The sequence below is a fragment of the Bufo gargarizans genome, chromosome 4 (genome assembly GCF_014858855.1).
Source record: "Bufo gargarizans isolate SCDJY-AF-19 chromosome 4, ASM1485885v1, whole genome shotgun sequence".
NCBI lineage: Eukaryota > Metazoa > Chordata > Amphibia > Anura > Bufonidae > Bufo > Bufo gargarizans.
In genome coordinates, this window is record NC_058083.1 from 254979578 (window position 1) to 254997782 (window position 18205).

The 18205-nt window shown below is 44.4% G+C and overlaps 1 protein-coding gene across 2 annotated transcripts in view; it reads right to left on the minus strand.

Annotated features, from left to right (window-relative positions):
• Positions 1 to 994: 994 nt before the first annotated feature.
• USP45 (ubiquitin specific peptidase 45) overlaps positions 995 to 18205 on the minus strand; it is a 198014-nt gene continuing 180803 nt past the window's right edge. For both annotated transcript variants that reach the window (XM_044289002.1, XM_044289001.1), the window contains exons 14-18: positions 13843 to 14476; positions 13045 to 13142; positions 12149 to 12235; positions 11498 to 11651; positions 995 to 3653 (exon numbers count right to left, since the gene is read on the minus strand). In XM_044289002.1, coding sequence (XP_044144937.1) covers positions 3523 to 3653; positions 11498 to 11651; positions 12149 to 12235; positions 13045 to 13142; positions 13843 to 14476 — 1104 coding nt within the window. In that variant the 3' untranslated portion in view covers positions 995 to 3522. The remainder of the gene's footprint in view (positions 3654 to 11497; positions 11652 to 12148; positions 12236 to 13044; positions 13143 to 13842; positions 14477 to 18205) is intronic.

Genomic DNA, 18205 nt, shown 5'->3' on the forward strand with positions numbered 1-18205 from the left:
CTGCAACGATTACTCAATGTAATCGACACAAAAAAATCCTCGATGCAGGTTTCCTGCATCGAAGATTCGTTTTGATCATGTGACCAGGGAGCCTGAGTGAAGTGAAGCCTATCACTCACCGCTCCGTGGTCTCCTGTCCTGGGCCTGGCGTGCACACATAGTCAGAGTGCGCTGCCTGACGTCAGATCCCAGTGCATGTTGGGAAGAAGACGCTGCGGTACTTCTGCGGATTCCATATCGGCCAGCCGCGCACCCTGTCAGGAAAGGCAAGTATTACAGGGGTAGGGGGGAACATGGAGGGGCTAATGGCACTGGGGGACATGGCATGGAGGGGCTAATGGCACAGAGTCTGATGGCACAGAGGACTGAAGACATGAGGGGCTGATGGCACAGAGGGCTGATGGCACTGGGGGGAGCTGATAGCACTGGGGGAGCAGATGGCACAGAGGACTGATGGTACTAGCGGAGCTGATGGCATGGAAGAGGCTGATGGCGCTGAGGACTGACGAGTTTTTATAAAGGAAAATGTTCTTTTAATTAGTTTGTTTTCTTATTAGAGTACTCTATTAATTGTTGGAGTAATCAATAGAATACTTGATTACTAAAATAACCGATAGCTGCAGCCCTAGTATATGCACAATCCCATAGAAAACTATAGGCTCAGTTCTAGCTTCAGTTTCCCTTCAGTGTTTTCTGAAACCAGGCCGGACACATCCTTTCTTCTCAAGGAATGGAAAGTAGAAGCAATATATTTGATTCATAATCTCTTTGTCAGGATCTTTAGCTCGGTATTGTAAACAGTCTCTAATCTGGTTACAGATTAGAAATCCCTTGGGCAGCATATACATTATTCTCTTGTTTCGACAGGAATATTATGAGAAGATTGTGCATAACGTCCAAGGTTTACATCTCTGCAGACGGCTAAATAACCAGAAATAACACCACGCCGGTAATCTATGGGTCCTTTTTAAATAAGAAAAATAAAACACATTTATATGTCAAATATAGATTTTTATTTACAGGTCACATTGAGGCACATTGATCTAATGACCACACAGTATATCCAGATAATCCAGTTTTAAAAGGATTTGCTTATGAATATAATATGTGTAGAGTACGTACCACATCTAAAAATAAAGATTAGCTCTGAGATTTAGCCCGATTTTCTTTGCAGCTGAAGTTTTTCAAATAAAATTAACAGCAGCTTTCACTTTACAGACATAACATTGCTTGCCTATAACATATATATGTATATATAATGATCACACAGTATATGCAAATTATACCGTTTTAAAAGGGTTTGCTAATGAATATATATGATGTGTATCAACCCCTGTCCATATACCCTGTTAAAAAAAGAAAGAAATCCCCCATTTGGGAGGAGCAGCACCATTTCCCAAGCGGGGTTCTCCGCACTTGGAGTCGGTTTTCTATTGGGGGCTGAATTAATTTTGAGGTCTGATGTATGGGTCTGCAATAAACTGAATTAGCTTTAGGAACCCCTCTATTAGTCAGAGAAGAATTTCCCATCCTGAATTCCATGGTTGTAGACCGGTTTTGTGCTTGCTCGCACTGCGCCTTTGTCAGTGCTATTGGGAGATATGCACAATGCATATGAGCTAGGTTCAGTCTGTAAAGTCTGCTACTGCATTGCAATATTAAAGGGGTTGTCTGGTTGTAGGATAAAATCAGACAACCCACCGGATCAGCCTCCAATAAAGAAATGGTAAAGTATACACCTCCTGGAACCTACACCGCCACTCCAGTTCTCCTGTGGCCTCTATTTACCAAGCTACAGTGGTGACGTTACATCGACAACATGTGACCGCTGCAGCCAATCACTAGCCTGTTTGGGTGCACCTCTGAGGCCTGTGATTGGTTGCAGCAGTCATGTGTTGTTGACATATCATCACCGTTGTAGCCCAGTGAACAGAGCCCGGCTGGGAGAACTGGAGTGGCAGCACAAGATCCAGCTTTATAGCAGGATGATCCAGAATGTTATGCAGTTTCATCCCGAAACTGGACAACTCCTTTAATGGACTTTAATTTTTAAGATTACAATTTATGAACATAACCAATCCCATCTCACCATTATGAGTTTCTAAGTATTATAAGGCCTTTAATTCAGCGCGCTTCCCTTCTGAGTATCATCAAAAGCCTTTGTGTACTGATCTAGTCTGCAGTATCCCTGAGTTATAGGAAGAGAACAGTAGACTGTATCCTGATATGTGCCACAGACACATTCTTCAGAGCCAGATCCTAGAGGTAGTCTATCTCCTTCGGACTATGGGGAGGAGGAGTCACACTTAATACCAATCCTAATCAGGGTTACCAGATAGATTCGATATCCCGGACACTATACTGCTAAATGGGTTGGCATGTTTACGTTACAGGGATTAAGCCCCAGACTTCCCTAAGATCACCAGAATCTTGTGATGCACGGCCTCCTTAGTATCCGTACTCCATAGTTTTCGTGAAAACAGATGACGATTTTCGGTATGGGCTGACGCCAGATGATGTTGGGGAGGCTGAGAATGAAACGACTATTGCAACTAAAATTGCATGCATCTTACAAGTAAAACTCAAGGTGCTTACTTGACACCACATTTACAAACTGCACGAGCAGTGGGTCGCACAGTAAGTTGTTGCTGTGGGTCATCAGACTGCTCTTTATATATGAAAAAAGCACAATGAAGAAAATCATATATCCACTGTAAATATGACCTTACATCACCCTCATATACAGGATAGAAACACATGATGCCACATATAAATGTCGTCTTTTAGGTGTTAAGAAGGAAAACTCATAGAACAATTCATTAAAGTGGTTTTCCAAGATCTTTTTACTTATCCTCTGGATAGATCTGCTGTTTGACAAGCCAGTAGCGCCACTGTCTTCTCACAGCTTTCACTTGGCCCTGTGACAACACGTTCATCGGTCACCTGGCCTAGGTGCAGCTCAGCCCCATACAAGTGAATGTGGTGAGCTGCGATACCAAGCACTGACGCTATGTAATGGATGGCGCTGTGCTTGGTGAGCCCAGAGAAGGCTGCGGTGCTCACAGGAGTGCTGGTGCCTTCTCAAACTGCTGATTTACGGGGGTCCCAGGTGTCGAACCCCAATGATCCAATACTTATGACCTATCCACCTGTATGGGGTGAAGTTGCCATTAATATATTTTTACCAATAAACTGCAGTAAATATGGCATCTGTGGAACTGTATAAATAATTTAACAGCAAAAGATAAAATCATGGCGCCGAGAAGTTCAACTTTTTACTGTTCTGTCACAACACGGGCCCAAGTAGAGTACCACCAGCGAAGCAACAATCTTATGCAGATTCCTTTATGTATAACCAGGAGAACCTTCTATGCTTTATGCATCAAACCTTCATATAACCTGCTCCACAATGGTGATGGGAAGTCTGAAGAACAGTTTTTCCAGATGAAGAACAGTGACTTTTTTCTCATTTACACTGGCCTGTAATGTACACACTGGGATATGTAATATATGAGACTACATCTAAACAAATCTTTCATAAAATAAAAGATATGCTTGGGAGCTCAGAACTCTGGACTCAGAAACCACTTGTACATGTGTATCGCTGACGTATACCCACTGACTGGGAGATGATGTGGCTCTGTCCTTCAGTACTGCAAAGAAAATGAAACAACTTTATTCTTGATGTCATACATGTACAAACACACAGTTCTACTCTCCTATGTATTGAGCATTTCTGTGAAAATTGCAGAAGTTCCAAACTAAATAAAATTGGATTTTTGTACTTACCGTAAAATCAGTTTCTCGTTCAATGCATTGGGGGACACAGTACCATGGGTATATGCCCAGCTATCACTAGGAGGGACTAGACATCATAAAGATTGGCTCCAACCAGGTGGGCTATACCCTCTCCACAGCAATAGGTTATTCAGTTTGTACCAAAAGCAGTAGGAGAGAGAAACAAGGGCGAAGAACCAACATGTCCTAGACCGGGAAATGAAGAGAGAACAGCAACCCGGAGATAGGGAGAGAAGTAAAAACAGAGGGCGGGAGGGTGTCCCCCAATGCATTGAACAAGAAACGAATTTTACGGTAAATACAAAAATCCAATTGTCTCGTTAATGGCATTGGGGGACACAGTCCCATGGGACGTCCCAAAGCAGTCCTCGAGGGTGGGATAGAAATCTCATGCAAAAAGAAAGGTGCACAGGTGCAGAAAAACCACGTGACCCAGTAGGACCAAGAGAAACCCTAGCCAACTCCACCCAAGGTGGGAAAAATAAAGCGCTAGAGGATAAGGAGCAGGGCCAGATGTCCTGCGCGAGAACCAACAGTTGACCAAGAGTGCACTAGAGAGCCCGAGGAAAGATCCAAAAGAACCAGGGCTCCCCCTGAGGAAACAAGAGAGAAGCACAGAAACGTCTTTTGGTAACAACCTAGCACTCTGCATATGGAAGGACGTAAGTTGAAGCACTGGAGGCTAAACACTTGAGAGAACTCATAACAAGACTCACAAGGGAAGGGAGCGAGCCTACTTTCACAGCAAGGAAGGGGGAAAAAAGAAACACTTATGAGAAGGAGGGAACCGCTTCCTGCTAGAGAAAAAACAGTCAACCCCTGGGAGGGGGGTCCTAGGTAATGGTCAGGAGAAGGGAACATAGGGTACTTTCACACTTGCGTTTTTCTTTTCCGGCATAGAGTTCCGTCACAGGGGCTCTATACCGGAAAATAACTGATCAGGCATATCCCCATGCATTCTAAAAGGAGAGTTATCCGTTCAGGATGCATCAGGATGTCTTCAGTTCAGTCATTTTGACTGATCAGGCAAAAGATAAAACCGTAGCATGCTCCAAAAGAGGAAAGACTCCGTCCCAAAAGTGACCTATACAATGTACAGTCGTGGCCAAAAGTTTTGAGAATTACATAAATATTGGAAATTGGAAAAGTTGCTGCTTAAGTTTTTACAATAGCAATTTGCATATACTCCAGAATGTTATGAAGAGTGATCAGATGAATTGCATAGTCCTTCTTTGCCATGAAAATTAACTTAATCCCCAAAAAAATCTTTCCACTGCATTTCATTGCTGTCATTAAAGGACCTGCTGAGATCATTTCAGCAATCGTCTTGTTAACTCAGGTGAGAATGTTGACGAGCACAAGGCTGGAGATCATTATGTCAGGCTGATTGGGTTAAAATGGCAGACTTGACCTGTTAAAAGGAGGGTGATGCTTGAAATCATTGTTCTTCCATTGTTAACCATGGTGACCTGCAAAGAAACGCGTGCAGCCATCATTGCGTTGCATAAAAATGGCTTCACAGGCAAGGATATTGTGGCTACTAAGATTGCACCTCAAGCAACAATTTATAGGATCATCAAGAACTTCAAGGAAAGAGGTTCAATTCTTGTTAAGAAGGCTTCAGGGCGTCCAAGAAAGTCCAGCAAGCGCCAGGATAGTCTCCTAAAGAGGATTCAGCTGCGGGATCGGAGTGCCACCAGTGCAGAGCTTGCTCAAGAATGGCAGCAGGCAGGTGTGAGCGCATCTGCACACACAGTGAGGCGAAGACTTTTGGAAGATGGCCTAGTGTCAAGAAGGGCAGCAAATAAGCACACACATCAGGGACAGATTGATCTTCTGCAGAAAATATGGTGAATGGACTGCTGAGGACTGGGGCAAAGTCATATTCTCCGATGAAGCCTCTTTTCGATTGTTTGGGGCATCAGGAAAAAGGCTTGTCCGGAGAAGAAAAGGTGAGCGCTACCATCAGTCCTGTTTCATGCCAACAGTAAAGCATCCTGAGACCATTCATGTGTGGGGTTGCTTCTCATCCAAGGGAGTTGGCTCACTCACAATTTTGCCCAAAAACACAGCCATGAATAAAGAATGGTACCAAAACACCCTCCAACAGCAGCTTCTTCCAACAATCCAACAACAGTTTGGTGAAGAACAATGCATTTTCCAGCACGATGGAGCACCATGCCTTAAGGCAACGTTGACATAAGGCAACACTGACATTTTGGGTCCATGGCCTGTAAACTCCCCAGATCTTAATCCCATTGAGAACTTGTGGTCAATCCTCAAGAGGCGGTTGGACAAACAAAAACCCACTAATTCTGACAAACTCCAAGAAGTGATTATGAAAGAATGGGTTGCTATCAGTAAGGAATTGGCCCAGAAGTTGATTAAGAGCATGCCCAGTCAAATTGCAGAGGTCCTGAAAAAGAAGGGCCAACACTGCAAATACTGGCTTTGCATAAATGTCATGTAATTGTCGATAAAAGCCTTTGAAACGTATGAAGTGCGTGTAATTATATTTCACTACCTCACAGAAACAACTGAAACAAAGATCTAAAAGCAGTTTAGCAGCAAACTTTGTGAAAACTAATATTTGTGTCATTCTCAAAACTTTTGGCCACGACTGTAAACTGCAAACTATAGCACTAAACAAATGGGAATGGAAAGAGATATTAGAGTCTCAAGAGGGCAACAAGCCTATGAGGACCCAGGAGGGAAAAGGACCAAACCGGGCCCAAAGAAGCAGCTGTCATACCAAACCTGTGCAGTCGGAGCGGTCAGCTAGATGGTTTAAGAACGAGTGGAATCAGGGACTCCGAGCAGGATTACCCAGTCAGGGGCCCAAGAAGGGTCCACAGAACCAGACCACCTAAGGACAATAGCCAGAAAATCAAGTAAGCAACATCGGCCAAGGGTGACCAACCATTCCAAGTGTAGTGACTAGCAAACTGTGTAACACTGTCCCAGAAGGGGCAAGTATGGCAGCCTGGATTTGGTAAAAGAATCGCCAAACATCCATATGTCAGAAAGGATGCAGAAGTCGGCAGGGGAAGCCAGGGGGAGTCTACAATGACCAGTAGAAAACCAGCTACCGGGTGAGCGCAATGAAACCCCCAGGGAAGGAACTGACAGGTGGAGAGAACGGCTAGACCCAAGGGAACGGCCCTTCTGACATGTAGCACAACTAATCAGAAATCACAAGGGAGTACCAAGAACACCCGGACCAAGGCAGAACTACGGGACCATTTTCGATACCAGAGCAAGCAGCGGAAAGTCCACCCACAGGTAGGTGTGTGGCACTCACTAGTCCTGTCACAGCCATATCGGAGAGGACGTCCAGTGAAGGCATTTGTCCTTGACCACCCAGAGAGATTCTGTATGGTGGAGGACATCCAGCGATGACCCAAAACTGCAGTAGCGGCTGGTACTCCCGCTGCATACTCCTGCAGGATAGAACATCCAGTGGTGATACCTGTACTCTGCCAAGACTGTGCTATGTAACGCTGTGAAAAAAAACAAAGAAGCAGTAATAACAACGCAAGTACTCCAAGAAATGGGGTAACGCGGCAGTCTTGTTAAATAGTGCGTAAGGCAATGAGGAAAAATCATTCCTAGTACAGACAAAGAGAAGACTAGAGGGCCTGGTTCAGGAGGAACTGCACCTGATGTCAGATGTGAAAAGGCCAGCAATAAAATGAAACCAACAAAGCAACTCTACTCCGCCCAAGAAGGGGGGAGACATATGGATACCAGGTATGCCATGTATGCTAGAAGCAGAAAAGAGTGATGAATACAGCATCAGGAGATGAAAACATCACTCCACGTGAATGGAGGGCCACATGATTGCCTATTACAGTCCAGAGCGAGGGAAGGCAAGGTGCGCACTAGAACCAGAGAGATGTAATGGCTACTGCATTAGAAGATGGTCTCTATACCTCGCCTGGTAAGGGAGAAATTAGGCTGCATGGTGCCCAATAGAACCAGAGAGGTGTAACTGCTACAGCATATCTGGAGATGGTACAGGTACTCTACCTCTAAAAGGAGCAATGGGAATGCATGGTGTACACTAGACCCAGGCATAAGCAATGGTTACAGCCTCTGGAGATGGAGCACCAGAGAACCAGACAGGAGTACTGACTACAGCATCTGGAGACGGTACAAGCACTCTACCAATGAAGGGAGCAACGTGGCTGCATGGTGTACCTATAACAAGTGCAAAGGCTACAGCCCCTGGAGATGGAGCACCAAAGGACCGGACAGGTGTAAAGATTACAGCATCTGGAGACGGTACAAGTACTCTACCTATGAAGGGAGCAATGTATCTGCTTAATGCACACTAGAACAGATAGGTGCAAGAGCTACGGCAATTGAAGAAGGCATCTATACTGGCCTGGAGGGGGAGAATACGGCTGTATAGTGTACTGTAATGGCTATAAACACTCACTCTGGAGACCCAGGGCTCCCTCTGTATATATGATTGCGTGACGCACGCTAGCACCAGAATGGCTGATTTGGCTACAGCGCCTGGCGGGAACACTCTCCGACTAGGTGGATGTGTAGAATATAGCCCCTGGTACAGACAGTGCTGGGTACAGCATTTGGCAGTGGTACAAGTACCCCACTGTGAAGGGGAAGGCGTACGTAACTGGGACACCACGTAGATGCGCCGGCATGCTAAACACCTGGCGGGCTGACTTGCCAGTGTGCAGCCAGGGGAGCATCATCCGAAAGTCCGCTAGAGGGGATACCAACCCTGAAGTGGAGAGGTTCCTCACTGGCCATTAATCTTTAACCACCCAGAGAGAATCTGTATGGTAGAAGACCGCCTGATGCTCTGTTACCGAGAGAGAATCGGAGCAGAGGTGTCCCCCGAGGCAGGAGATGGAATGGCAGGGAAGCATTTGTCACCAGCGTCAGACCCCGAGGATACATGTGACAACCCGAGGTTGTCTGTGGGACCTAGTAGAGTGTGCCCCATCCGCGGAAGGGTTCCTGGGAGGGCAGAGGTGGCCGCAAGTTTGGGCAGGCAATCGGTGCAGCGACTCTGCCATAGATTTGGAGAGTCGGACAGGATTCCCTATGGCATGGGACAGGGAAGAGGCCCAGTCAGGAGAGACCGACACAGAAGTGGGTTAGGGCTACATGACCAACACAGAATTAGGTCAGGGCGATATGAGAGGGCTGGGGTGGGGGGGGGGGGGCTACCGGTCACAAACAGGGACAAGAAAACCACGCAAGTGATGTCTTTATGACCCGTGCACGGATGTCACCCCATTACTAGAGGTCAGTTACCTCATGGGGGAAGATGTATATGCAACATAATACTGAACGGTCCAATCCCCTCAGAGCAGTCCGACTGCCAGAGAAACACAATCACTGGAGGGGACTCAGGGAAGCCGAGGGGGAGGCTGCGTCTGGCCAGGTTAGGAAGAGAGGGAAACCAAGGAGGAGGCAGGACGAGTGCGGCCTAGCTGGCCTAAAGTAGCTGGAAGGGCTGGGGATGGAGCCTGGAGGGCCGGGGAGGGAGCCAGGAGGGCCATCCTGCAGCAGGTCTCTGCCTTCTGCAGGATGGGGCTCCATCGTGGATTTCCACTTTAGTTGCCCCCCTGCGGATGCGTACTCAGGTACCATCGCCAGTCACCCATTACTGCACGGTGAGCATCTCCCCCCCCCCCCCTCCCGGGAAACAGGGGGGTAGAAGGCACCCAGAACCCCGGCTAAGGAAAACCATCCCCAGGTCACAGAGGGAACTAACCTAGGGACCCCAGAGCCTTGGGGCAGGACAGGGACGGGGAAAGATGCTCACCGTCAAGACGTCTTCAGGCACCGCAGGGTCACCCCATCGGCAGACTCAACACAGGGACCGTGGGAATGCCGGCATGCCACTGCGGATGCAGTAATGGGGGACTGGGTGACTGGCGATGGTACCCGAGTACGCGTCCGCAGGGGGGCAACTAAAGTGGAAATCCACGATGGAGCCCCATCCTGCAGCAGGCAGAGACCTGCAGAAGAGAGAAAAAAAGAATAAAAATAAAACAATAAAAAAGCAGCAAGACCTGGGGAAAAAGAGCAGGTCATATCTGCCTCCTATGGACACTAGACTACGACTGAATAACCCAGTGCTGTGGAGAGGGTATAGCCCACCTTTTTTATGTCTAGTGCCTCTTAGTGGTAGCTGGGCATATACCCATGGTACTGTGTCCCCCAATGCCATTAATGAGAATTAAAAAAAAATATATATAATCTACTTCTTCTCTCAGTTAAAGGAAGTCTGTTTGTTTCTTTCTGTCCATTAAACTAATTACAGCGTGGGGTGGTGGACTGAAACAGATGTGGAAATATGCCTATGTGACCATGGAGAGAGGTCTAATTGCTGAGTTTGCAAGTGCCCAATGGGTGGTCCCGGGCCTGGCAAGTGCTTTGGCTGGGGCAGAGTTTTCTGACACTACCCTAAAAGATCTTTCCCCTTGAAAGGATACAGTCAGGAGCTTCATTATCCCTAAACCATGGGCAGGATGAAATAAGGACAAACCCCCTCTAAATAAACATCTATGTTTTACACTGAAACACTGTGGCGTCCGAAGTACTGGCATGTGAAATGAGGGTTACTGTATCAGGACCTGGAGCTTGGAAACCCCCAGAGGCATCATTCGAGGCAGAGCGAAAGACAGCTACAGAAGCCGGTGGAGTCAGAGACAGATTGTTGTACAAAGAAACCAGCGGGAGCCATTATTAACACCACACCATCTTAATAAGCAAATGGGGCAACTAGTCCATCCGGGTGCGATGTGTGAAGCAAAGGCATAGCATCCAGGCTGAATCCTGACCCATTTATGAGCATGAGCGTTGTTTTTCACGCATCATTTCTGCGTTCAGGAAAAATTGCAGCATTTTCTATAGTGTGCATTTTTCACGCAGCTCTGGTTCCATAGAAGTGAATGCAATGAGTTTTTACTACTGGTTGCTAGAAGATGTAGATTGCTATTTTCAGCTTTTTTTTTTTCATGCACGTGAAAAACACATTCAGCACCTGGTGTTACACGCTGTACACACACCTGGGTAGTCAGATAATTCCTAGGAAAGGTATCCATATACAAGAGGATGGTGCAAACCCACAAATAATGCATAGACAGGCTATGCTGCGGTAAGGGGTTGCCTCAGTTTCACATGAAAGGTTCAGGAAAGAGCCAGCCATCGTGAGTGCATCCTGACAACTGGATTATTTGTGATGTGCTGCAGTCCTCTTGGACCCAGCAAGAGCCTGCTGATATTTCTGCAACTGTTCAAGTGAAAGTCTGGGTAATTCCAGGATTTTAATATTGATCACCAAACCTTATGAGCATCTGTACAAGATCGGCAGGGGTCTGACCACAGCAACATCTACTGTACAACAATTGCAACGTTGCGGTTACCAGCTGTTCATTACATAATGGACTGAGCTGCATAGTTCTGGCGCTGGAGCTATTGTGGAACAGCTCCTCGGCAGGGACCTCAGGTGCCAACCTGATACTGAAGGCCTATCCTGAGGATAGGATATCAACATTAAAATCCTGAAATACCCCTTCAAACTTGTGTACATGTCTTTCTGTGAAAAGCAATAAAACTTTTGTTTCTGCACCAAGTGTCTGCGTCATTTCGGTGGGGTATAGCCCCTGACAAGATGTCCAGTAATACTGAAAGGACAATTACTTAAGATACTGACCTGATGAATTCTTGCCACCACTGATTATTTCAAATGGCTTTTTGGAAGGCATCCTGATCTTCACATATGCAACATAATGTCCTCCTTTCATTGACCCGCTGTGCTCTACTACTCCATATAGACTGTACAGAACGCACTTTTCTTCGGACACATTCTACACAGGTGTAAAAAGAAATGTTTTCTTATGAAAATCTTTTCAAGCACCAAACTCCACAGTGAAGAGAAGATATTATTGCTAATAAACTGTGCCATGTTGTGACACACTAGTAGACAACCCGCTATGCTCTGGTTGTTCTCATTAGATTACAATATGCCTTCATTAAAACACCACTGATCTGTTTAGGTGACTTTGTGTCAAGATGCAAATTACTTCACTTTTGCTCTTAGACAAAATAATGACTGGCACACCCACTGAATTTGGCCATACGGTTCATTTTAGATGGCTTCTTTGCCTACTGCATGGCTGTCTGGATCTACAGTAGGTGCCCTGTCTTACTGAAGATATTTATCCATCGTGGCCTATAAGATCACATATATGTTTCAGGCAATCAATAAATACAATTCTCTATAATAAAATTTCAGGTTCAGCAAAGCATACAGTATAAGCTAACAGTTTGTGTCACAGCAAGTCACTACATTATTGTTGCATACCTTGCAGTTCACAGAACAGAATGGAGCCAAGTCTAATATGAATGGAAAGTCCACATGCCTAATGATTTTACGGAGCATGAACCCATTCTGCAACAAAACAAATGCCATCACTTATACTTTTCCACAGTGGATGAAGTTAAATTCTCACTAACTTTTCACAAATCAATTCTATAATTCTATAACTGAATTCTATAACTGAAAAAAACTATGTAATATATCTTATCAGAGAAAAATGCCTTCTTCTAGAGATATCAGCCGTTTCTTCCCCTCATTTTCTAAAATAACTTTATCTCTGAAGTTCATGAGTAATTTGTCTTGGTGAGACCCGGTGCTCATTTAAAGATCAGATTACACAATCCCATACCAGTCCATGGAGATGGGTGGGGAGAGAAGTGACCAAGAACTGAGTGAGAGAGGACTCCACCAGACACCAAAGAGACTGTTGCAGCTAAGTAGGAAGGTTATATCTGGGCCCACATGCTTTATTCATATCCATACAGGACAGGTCTTCTCTATAATGTCCTACATGATCCTGGGACAGCTTCAGAGTGAGAGAAGATTAAGAAGCAGATTCTCCTCTACTTCCTTTGCGCAGTGGATGGCAGCTAGTCTCCACCCACCAGATCTGGGAGAACGGCAAACTAGAGCCAGAGACTGCAGAGGGGAAACCTGCCGAAATATGACAGATACAAGCTGTACAATGGCCAGAAGTAGTATTATTCCTTATGCTGTACTTTTGAGTAATGCGAAGGCTACATACACTTTAAAAGAAACATGTGCAATACTATGACTATGATGAATCTACACCTTTAAATGCACAGCAATAGATGTATGCATGGACACTGCATGAGCATACAAAATGTGTGCCTCAGTATGTCCAAAGGTTTGCATCATACCTGACAGAATCTTTTCAAGTGCAATATGAGGTTGGCTGGCACTGAAGATATCAATAGCTGTTTTCGAGCATTGGTGTACACATTATCTTGATTCTCCTCTACAAGAAGTGGAAAAAAATGTTAGGTCAGAAATAAATATCTGCAAATATCGAAAATTCCAAAGATTGAAAGCCAATAAACCAGACATAAATTCCAAATACAAATTCCCTGTAGGTTGTCCTCAATGCTATTCAAAATATTCTGGCAGTCTTTTTTATCATGCAGAGGGCATACTGTATGTATGTTCATCTGAATCTCAGAAAATCTTTTAGAGGAATTTTCCATGAATCTGATATTGATATCCTATACAAAGCAGATGCCATCAATATGACATGGATGGGGATCTGATGCCCAGTACTCTCACCAATTAGCTGACTGAAGGGGTGCTAACATCAGCTCTGTGAACTTGGGAGGTACTGCAGCTCACTGCTGCTCAGTCCCATTCAAGTGACTAGAACTGGGATGGAATATAAGAAACTCAAGCTACAACATGTTCAGAGCTGTGCCTGGTAAACAATAATATAACCGTAGGACAAGGTATGTATTGGCTTGCAGACTGTGAATGTAAACAAAATTGTTCTCATTCACTGACAGCATACTAATATCTTGAGGTGAGGGGTATCCCAAGCTATATTAGAATGGTGTAGAGCTTCATTTATGCATGAACTAAATCTTTAAATATGGGTCACATATGTTGGCATGTTTGAGAGCTACCTCATAGCGCCCCCTGGAAACGCTCTGTTTTAGAGAACACGTTACCCGCAGAGTGAGTCTTCCTTTGACACTTCATCCTGTTTTCAGTGCACTTCTCACATAGCAGCTTGTTGTTCCCCATTAAAAGCTCGACAGATGTAAACTGGTAGAGACAGGACTGAACTGAGCATTCTTTGGAGCTGGTTACGTAGCCCTGGGAGAAGGTTTGGAAAGCATTTTGTGGGTCCTGGGATTGCATACACTTTGCATAAGAACAAGGCTGATTGTTTGTGCTGTTGACATCTTTGCAGGAGTCTAAATTCTCTGCCACTTGATTGAGGTTGAGCTTGGACATTACCCCACGGACTTCATCAAGGTCAATGTTACTATTAGTAGACAGAGGACTCTCCAAAGTTACATGATTTTGGGGATTATCGCACTCCCTCTTTGATTCCCTCTGGATTGATGAACTTTCACAGTCTGAAGCCTCACTATCCGCATCTCCGCTGCTCTCCAGCTGGCTCTCACCATCTCGTTCACTGCCATCAGATTGACTGCCAGTCTTCACACCCCTAGAAGTAGGCTTTGCCTCCTGTACAATCCGTTCAGACTGCATATTACCATCCTCAATTATTACAACACTCTTGCTGTTGTCAGAAGTAGATTTGTGCCAAATTTTCTGTCCTGCATTTACTTGATTCTACAATAAATGAGATAAGGACAATAAATCTAGCCATATAACTGTAGAGCCATAAGTGTAAAATAAAACAAGCGCATTTTTACATACAGTAGGCTGAGGAACATTTTGTTGACAATTTGAAGGGTTTTTGCCAAGATTATGATTATAAGGTGATAAGTAGGAAACACACATTTCTCTACACGTAAAATAAACCCTTATGCAGGACCCCCATCAAAGGGATCTCTCTGTTATGCTGCTTGGGGCTGTGTCCTCTGGTATCCCATTTCTACCCAGGACAAGCACCCGCAGTTCTATGTTACTTCTGCAATACAGCATCTATTGGTGCACTGTTGGCAGCGTATGCACTGGCAGTAAACAGGATGAAGGTGAGCATAATAGACATGCAAGAAGCCGGACTAACAGCACAAGGAGGATCTGGAAAATGCAGCATCTTTTAGATGTGTTCTGCTGTATTTAGTGGGGAAATGGGACAGAGCTGCATTACTATGGAAGAGCTGTAGTATCCCACTGCACAATGTTCCAGAGCTATGTGGTCCTTTTAATCAAATAATCTATAGGGGAGTCGGGCTGTCATTTATCTTTAATTTCCCATTATAGACTTACGGTATATAGCATATCCATGTTATACACGATAAATGTATAATAGGTCTCTTTGAGAGAAGTGGTCACATATATGGGAGGCCTTTCTAATGGAGTTCTGGAAACTGTAGAGCATGCTTGCTTGGCTGTTTTAGAAATTCCCACAGAAATGAATGTGATGAGTGGTGCATATGTGAAGCCAGCATTATCTCCACTACATCAGAAAATATAAAACGGTTAGAAATCGATTTGGCAGTGAATGCAGCTGAAAGTTAAAGTAAAAGGTTTCACTCCCAACTCGATTTCAAACTCTCTCAATGTAGTGGAGATAACGATGTCATTTTGGTTTTGTTTGAAAGCAGACCTCCCTTCCCTCACCTGGTGCATGTGCAGCCACTTCTGTGTATTCCCTGCTTTGACATGGATGGGCACCTCACTAGGTGGAATAGGGCAGTGGATCCCCTTTCTAAAGATGCATGCAGATCCCCAAGATGGGAGCTGCGCCCTTCAAGCATTCATGCCATGTCCTGTGGTTATCCCATAAAGGTCTATAATAGGATAACCATTTAATAAAATATACATGGGAGACTTCAACTACCCAGTTATTAGACTGGGAAACTGAAACCTGTACATCTCAAAGGATACAGGTTCTTGGCAATAACCAAAGACCATTACCTCTCCAAACTGGTTCAGGACCCTACTAGAGGGACGGCCATACTGGACTTAGTATTAACCAATAGGCCTGACAGAATAACAGACGTGCTGGTTGGGGGACACCTGGGAAATAGTGACCATAAAGAAATAACCTTCTAATTGTCATTCAAAAGAGTGTTTCTTAAGGGAGGAACAAAATACCAGACTTCAAAAAATCAAAATTTAGCCAACTAAGAGAGGCCATAGGCCTAACTAGCTGGGACAAAGTCCTCAAAAATAAAAATACAGCCACAAAATGGGATATTTTTTAAAACCATCATAAAAGCCAATTGTGAGAGGTACATACCTTATGGGAATAAAAGGTTAAGGAACAAGAAAAAAAACAATGTGGATAAATAGGATTGCAAAGAAAGCAATAAATGACAAAAAGAAAGCATTTAAATCACGAAAACAGGAGGGTAGCACGGAAGCATTGAAAAACTATAAGGAATAAAATAGAATATGTAAAAGACAAATAAAAGCGGCCAAACTAGAGACCGAGAGATTAAATTGCCAAAGAGAGTAAAACTAACCCTAAAATGTTCTTCAATTATATAAATGGCAAAAAGTATAAATCTGAAGGTGTCGGCCCTTTACAGAGTAATGAGGGGGGAGTTGCAGACAGCATCGAGGAGAAAACAAAGCTGTTAAATACTTTTTTCTCCACTGTATTCACTAAATAAAATAAACTGTCAGATGAAATGCAGAATGTAAAAGTAAATTCCCCATTAAAAGTGCCCTGTCTGACCCAGGAAGAAGTACAGCGGCGTCTTAAAAAGATTTAAAAAAAAAAAAAATCTCCAGGACAAGATGGTATACACCCCCGTATCCTAAGAGAATAAAGTAATGTCATAGCCCGACCCATATTACTGATATTTGCGGACTCTATACTGATAGGGAGTGTCCCACAGGATTGGCGCATGGCAAATGTGGTGCCAATATTCAAAAACAGTCCAAAAACAGAGCCCGAAAACTATAGGCCGGTAAGTTCAACATCTGTTGTGGGTAAACTGTTTGAAAGTTTTCTAAGAGATGCTATCTTGGAGTACCTCAATAAAAAAAGCTAATAATGCAATATCAGCATGGCTTCATGAGGGATCGGTCATATCAAACTAATTTAATCAGTTTTTATGAGGAGGTAAGTTCTAGACTTAACATCAATGGATGTCGTATATCTGGACTTCTCCAAAGCATTTGACACTGTACCACATAAAAGGTTAGTATATAAAATGAGAATGCTCGGACTGGGAGAAAACGTCTGTAAGTGGGTAAGTAACTGGCTCAGTAATAGAAAACAGAGGGTGATTATTAATGGTACACACTCAGATTGGGTCACTGTCACTAGTGGGAGTACCACAGGGGTCAGTATTAGGCCCTATTCTCTTTAATATATTTATTAACCCCTTCCCGACACAACGTACTATTACGTCATCGAAGCCACTGCGTTCCCGCAATTTGACATAATAGTACGTCATGGTGATCGGGCGGGCACCAGAGCGGTGAGCAAGCGATCACTGCAGGGGCCTGGCAGTCCTTAGTAGCCGGGCCCCTGCTGTATCTGCCGGCATTGCTGTAAAAGCCGATTCCGGCAGATTACCCCTTCCATGCCGCGGTCCGCGATGACCGCGACATAGAAGGGGTTTGTTTCAGGTGAGGGAGCGCATTGAGTCCTCGTTTTGCTGTGGCGGGGACTAGATGTGTCAGAAGGCAGCCCGGGACCTGCATTCTACGGGTGCCGAGGAGATCCAGCCTCAGGCAAAATTGTATCAATAAAACCATCACCTCATCCCACAAAAAATTAGCCCCTACCTAAGACAATCCCCCCCCCCCCCCAAAAAAAAAAACCTATAGCTCTCAGAACATGGAGACACTAAAACATCTTTTTTTGTTTCAAAACTGCTATTATTGTGCTAAAGTAAAATACAGTAAAAAAAATATATATACATATTCGGTATTGTCACATCCGTAACAACCAGCTCTATAAAAATATCACAAAAAAAGCAATTTTTGTCACCTTACATCACAAAAATTGCAACACCAAGCGATCGAAAAGGCATATACCCCCCAAAATAGTACCAATCAAACCGTCACCTCATCCTGCAAAAAATGAGTTCTTACCTAAGACAATTGGTCAAAAAATAAAAAAGCTATGGCTCTCAGACCATGGATACACTAAAACAGTGATGGCGAACCTATGTCATGGGTGCCAGAGGCGGCACTCAGAGCCCTCTCTGTGGGCACCTGCACCCTGGAGAAAGTCTATGGTGTACCAATATGCCTTAGAATTTGCCTGCCATTCAATAGTGCAGGACATGCTATGAACAGCACAGGCAGCACATTGAATGTAGGCAGGTTATTATAGCTAAAGGATAAAGTACATGGAAGATATATGATATTGGTGTTCAGGTTAAATTGCCGTGTTGGCACTTTGCGATAAATAAGTGGGTTTTGGGTTGC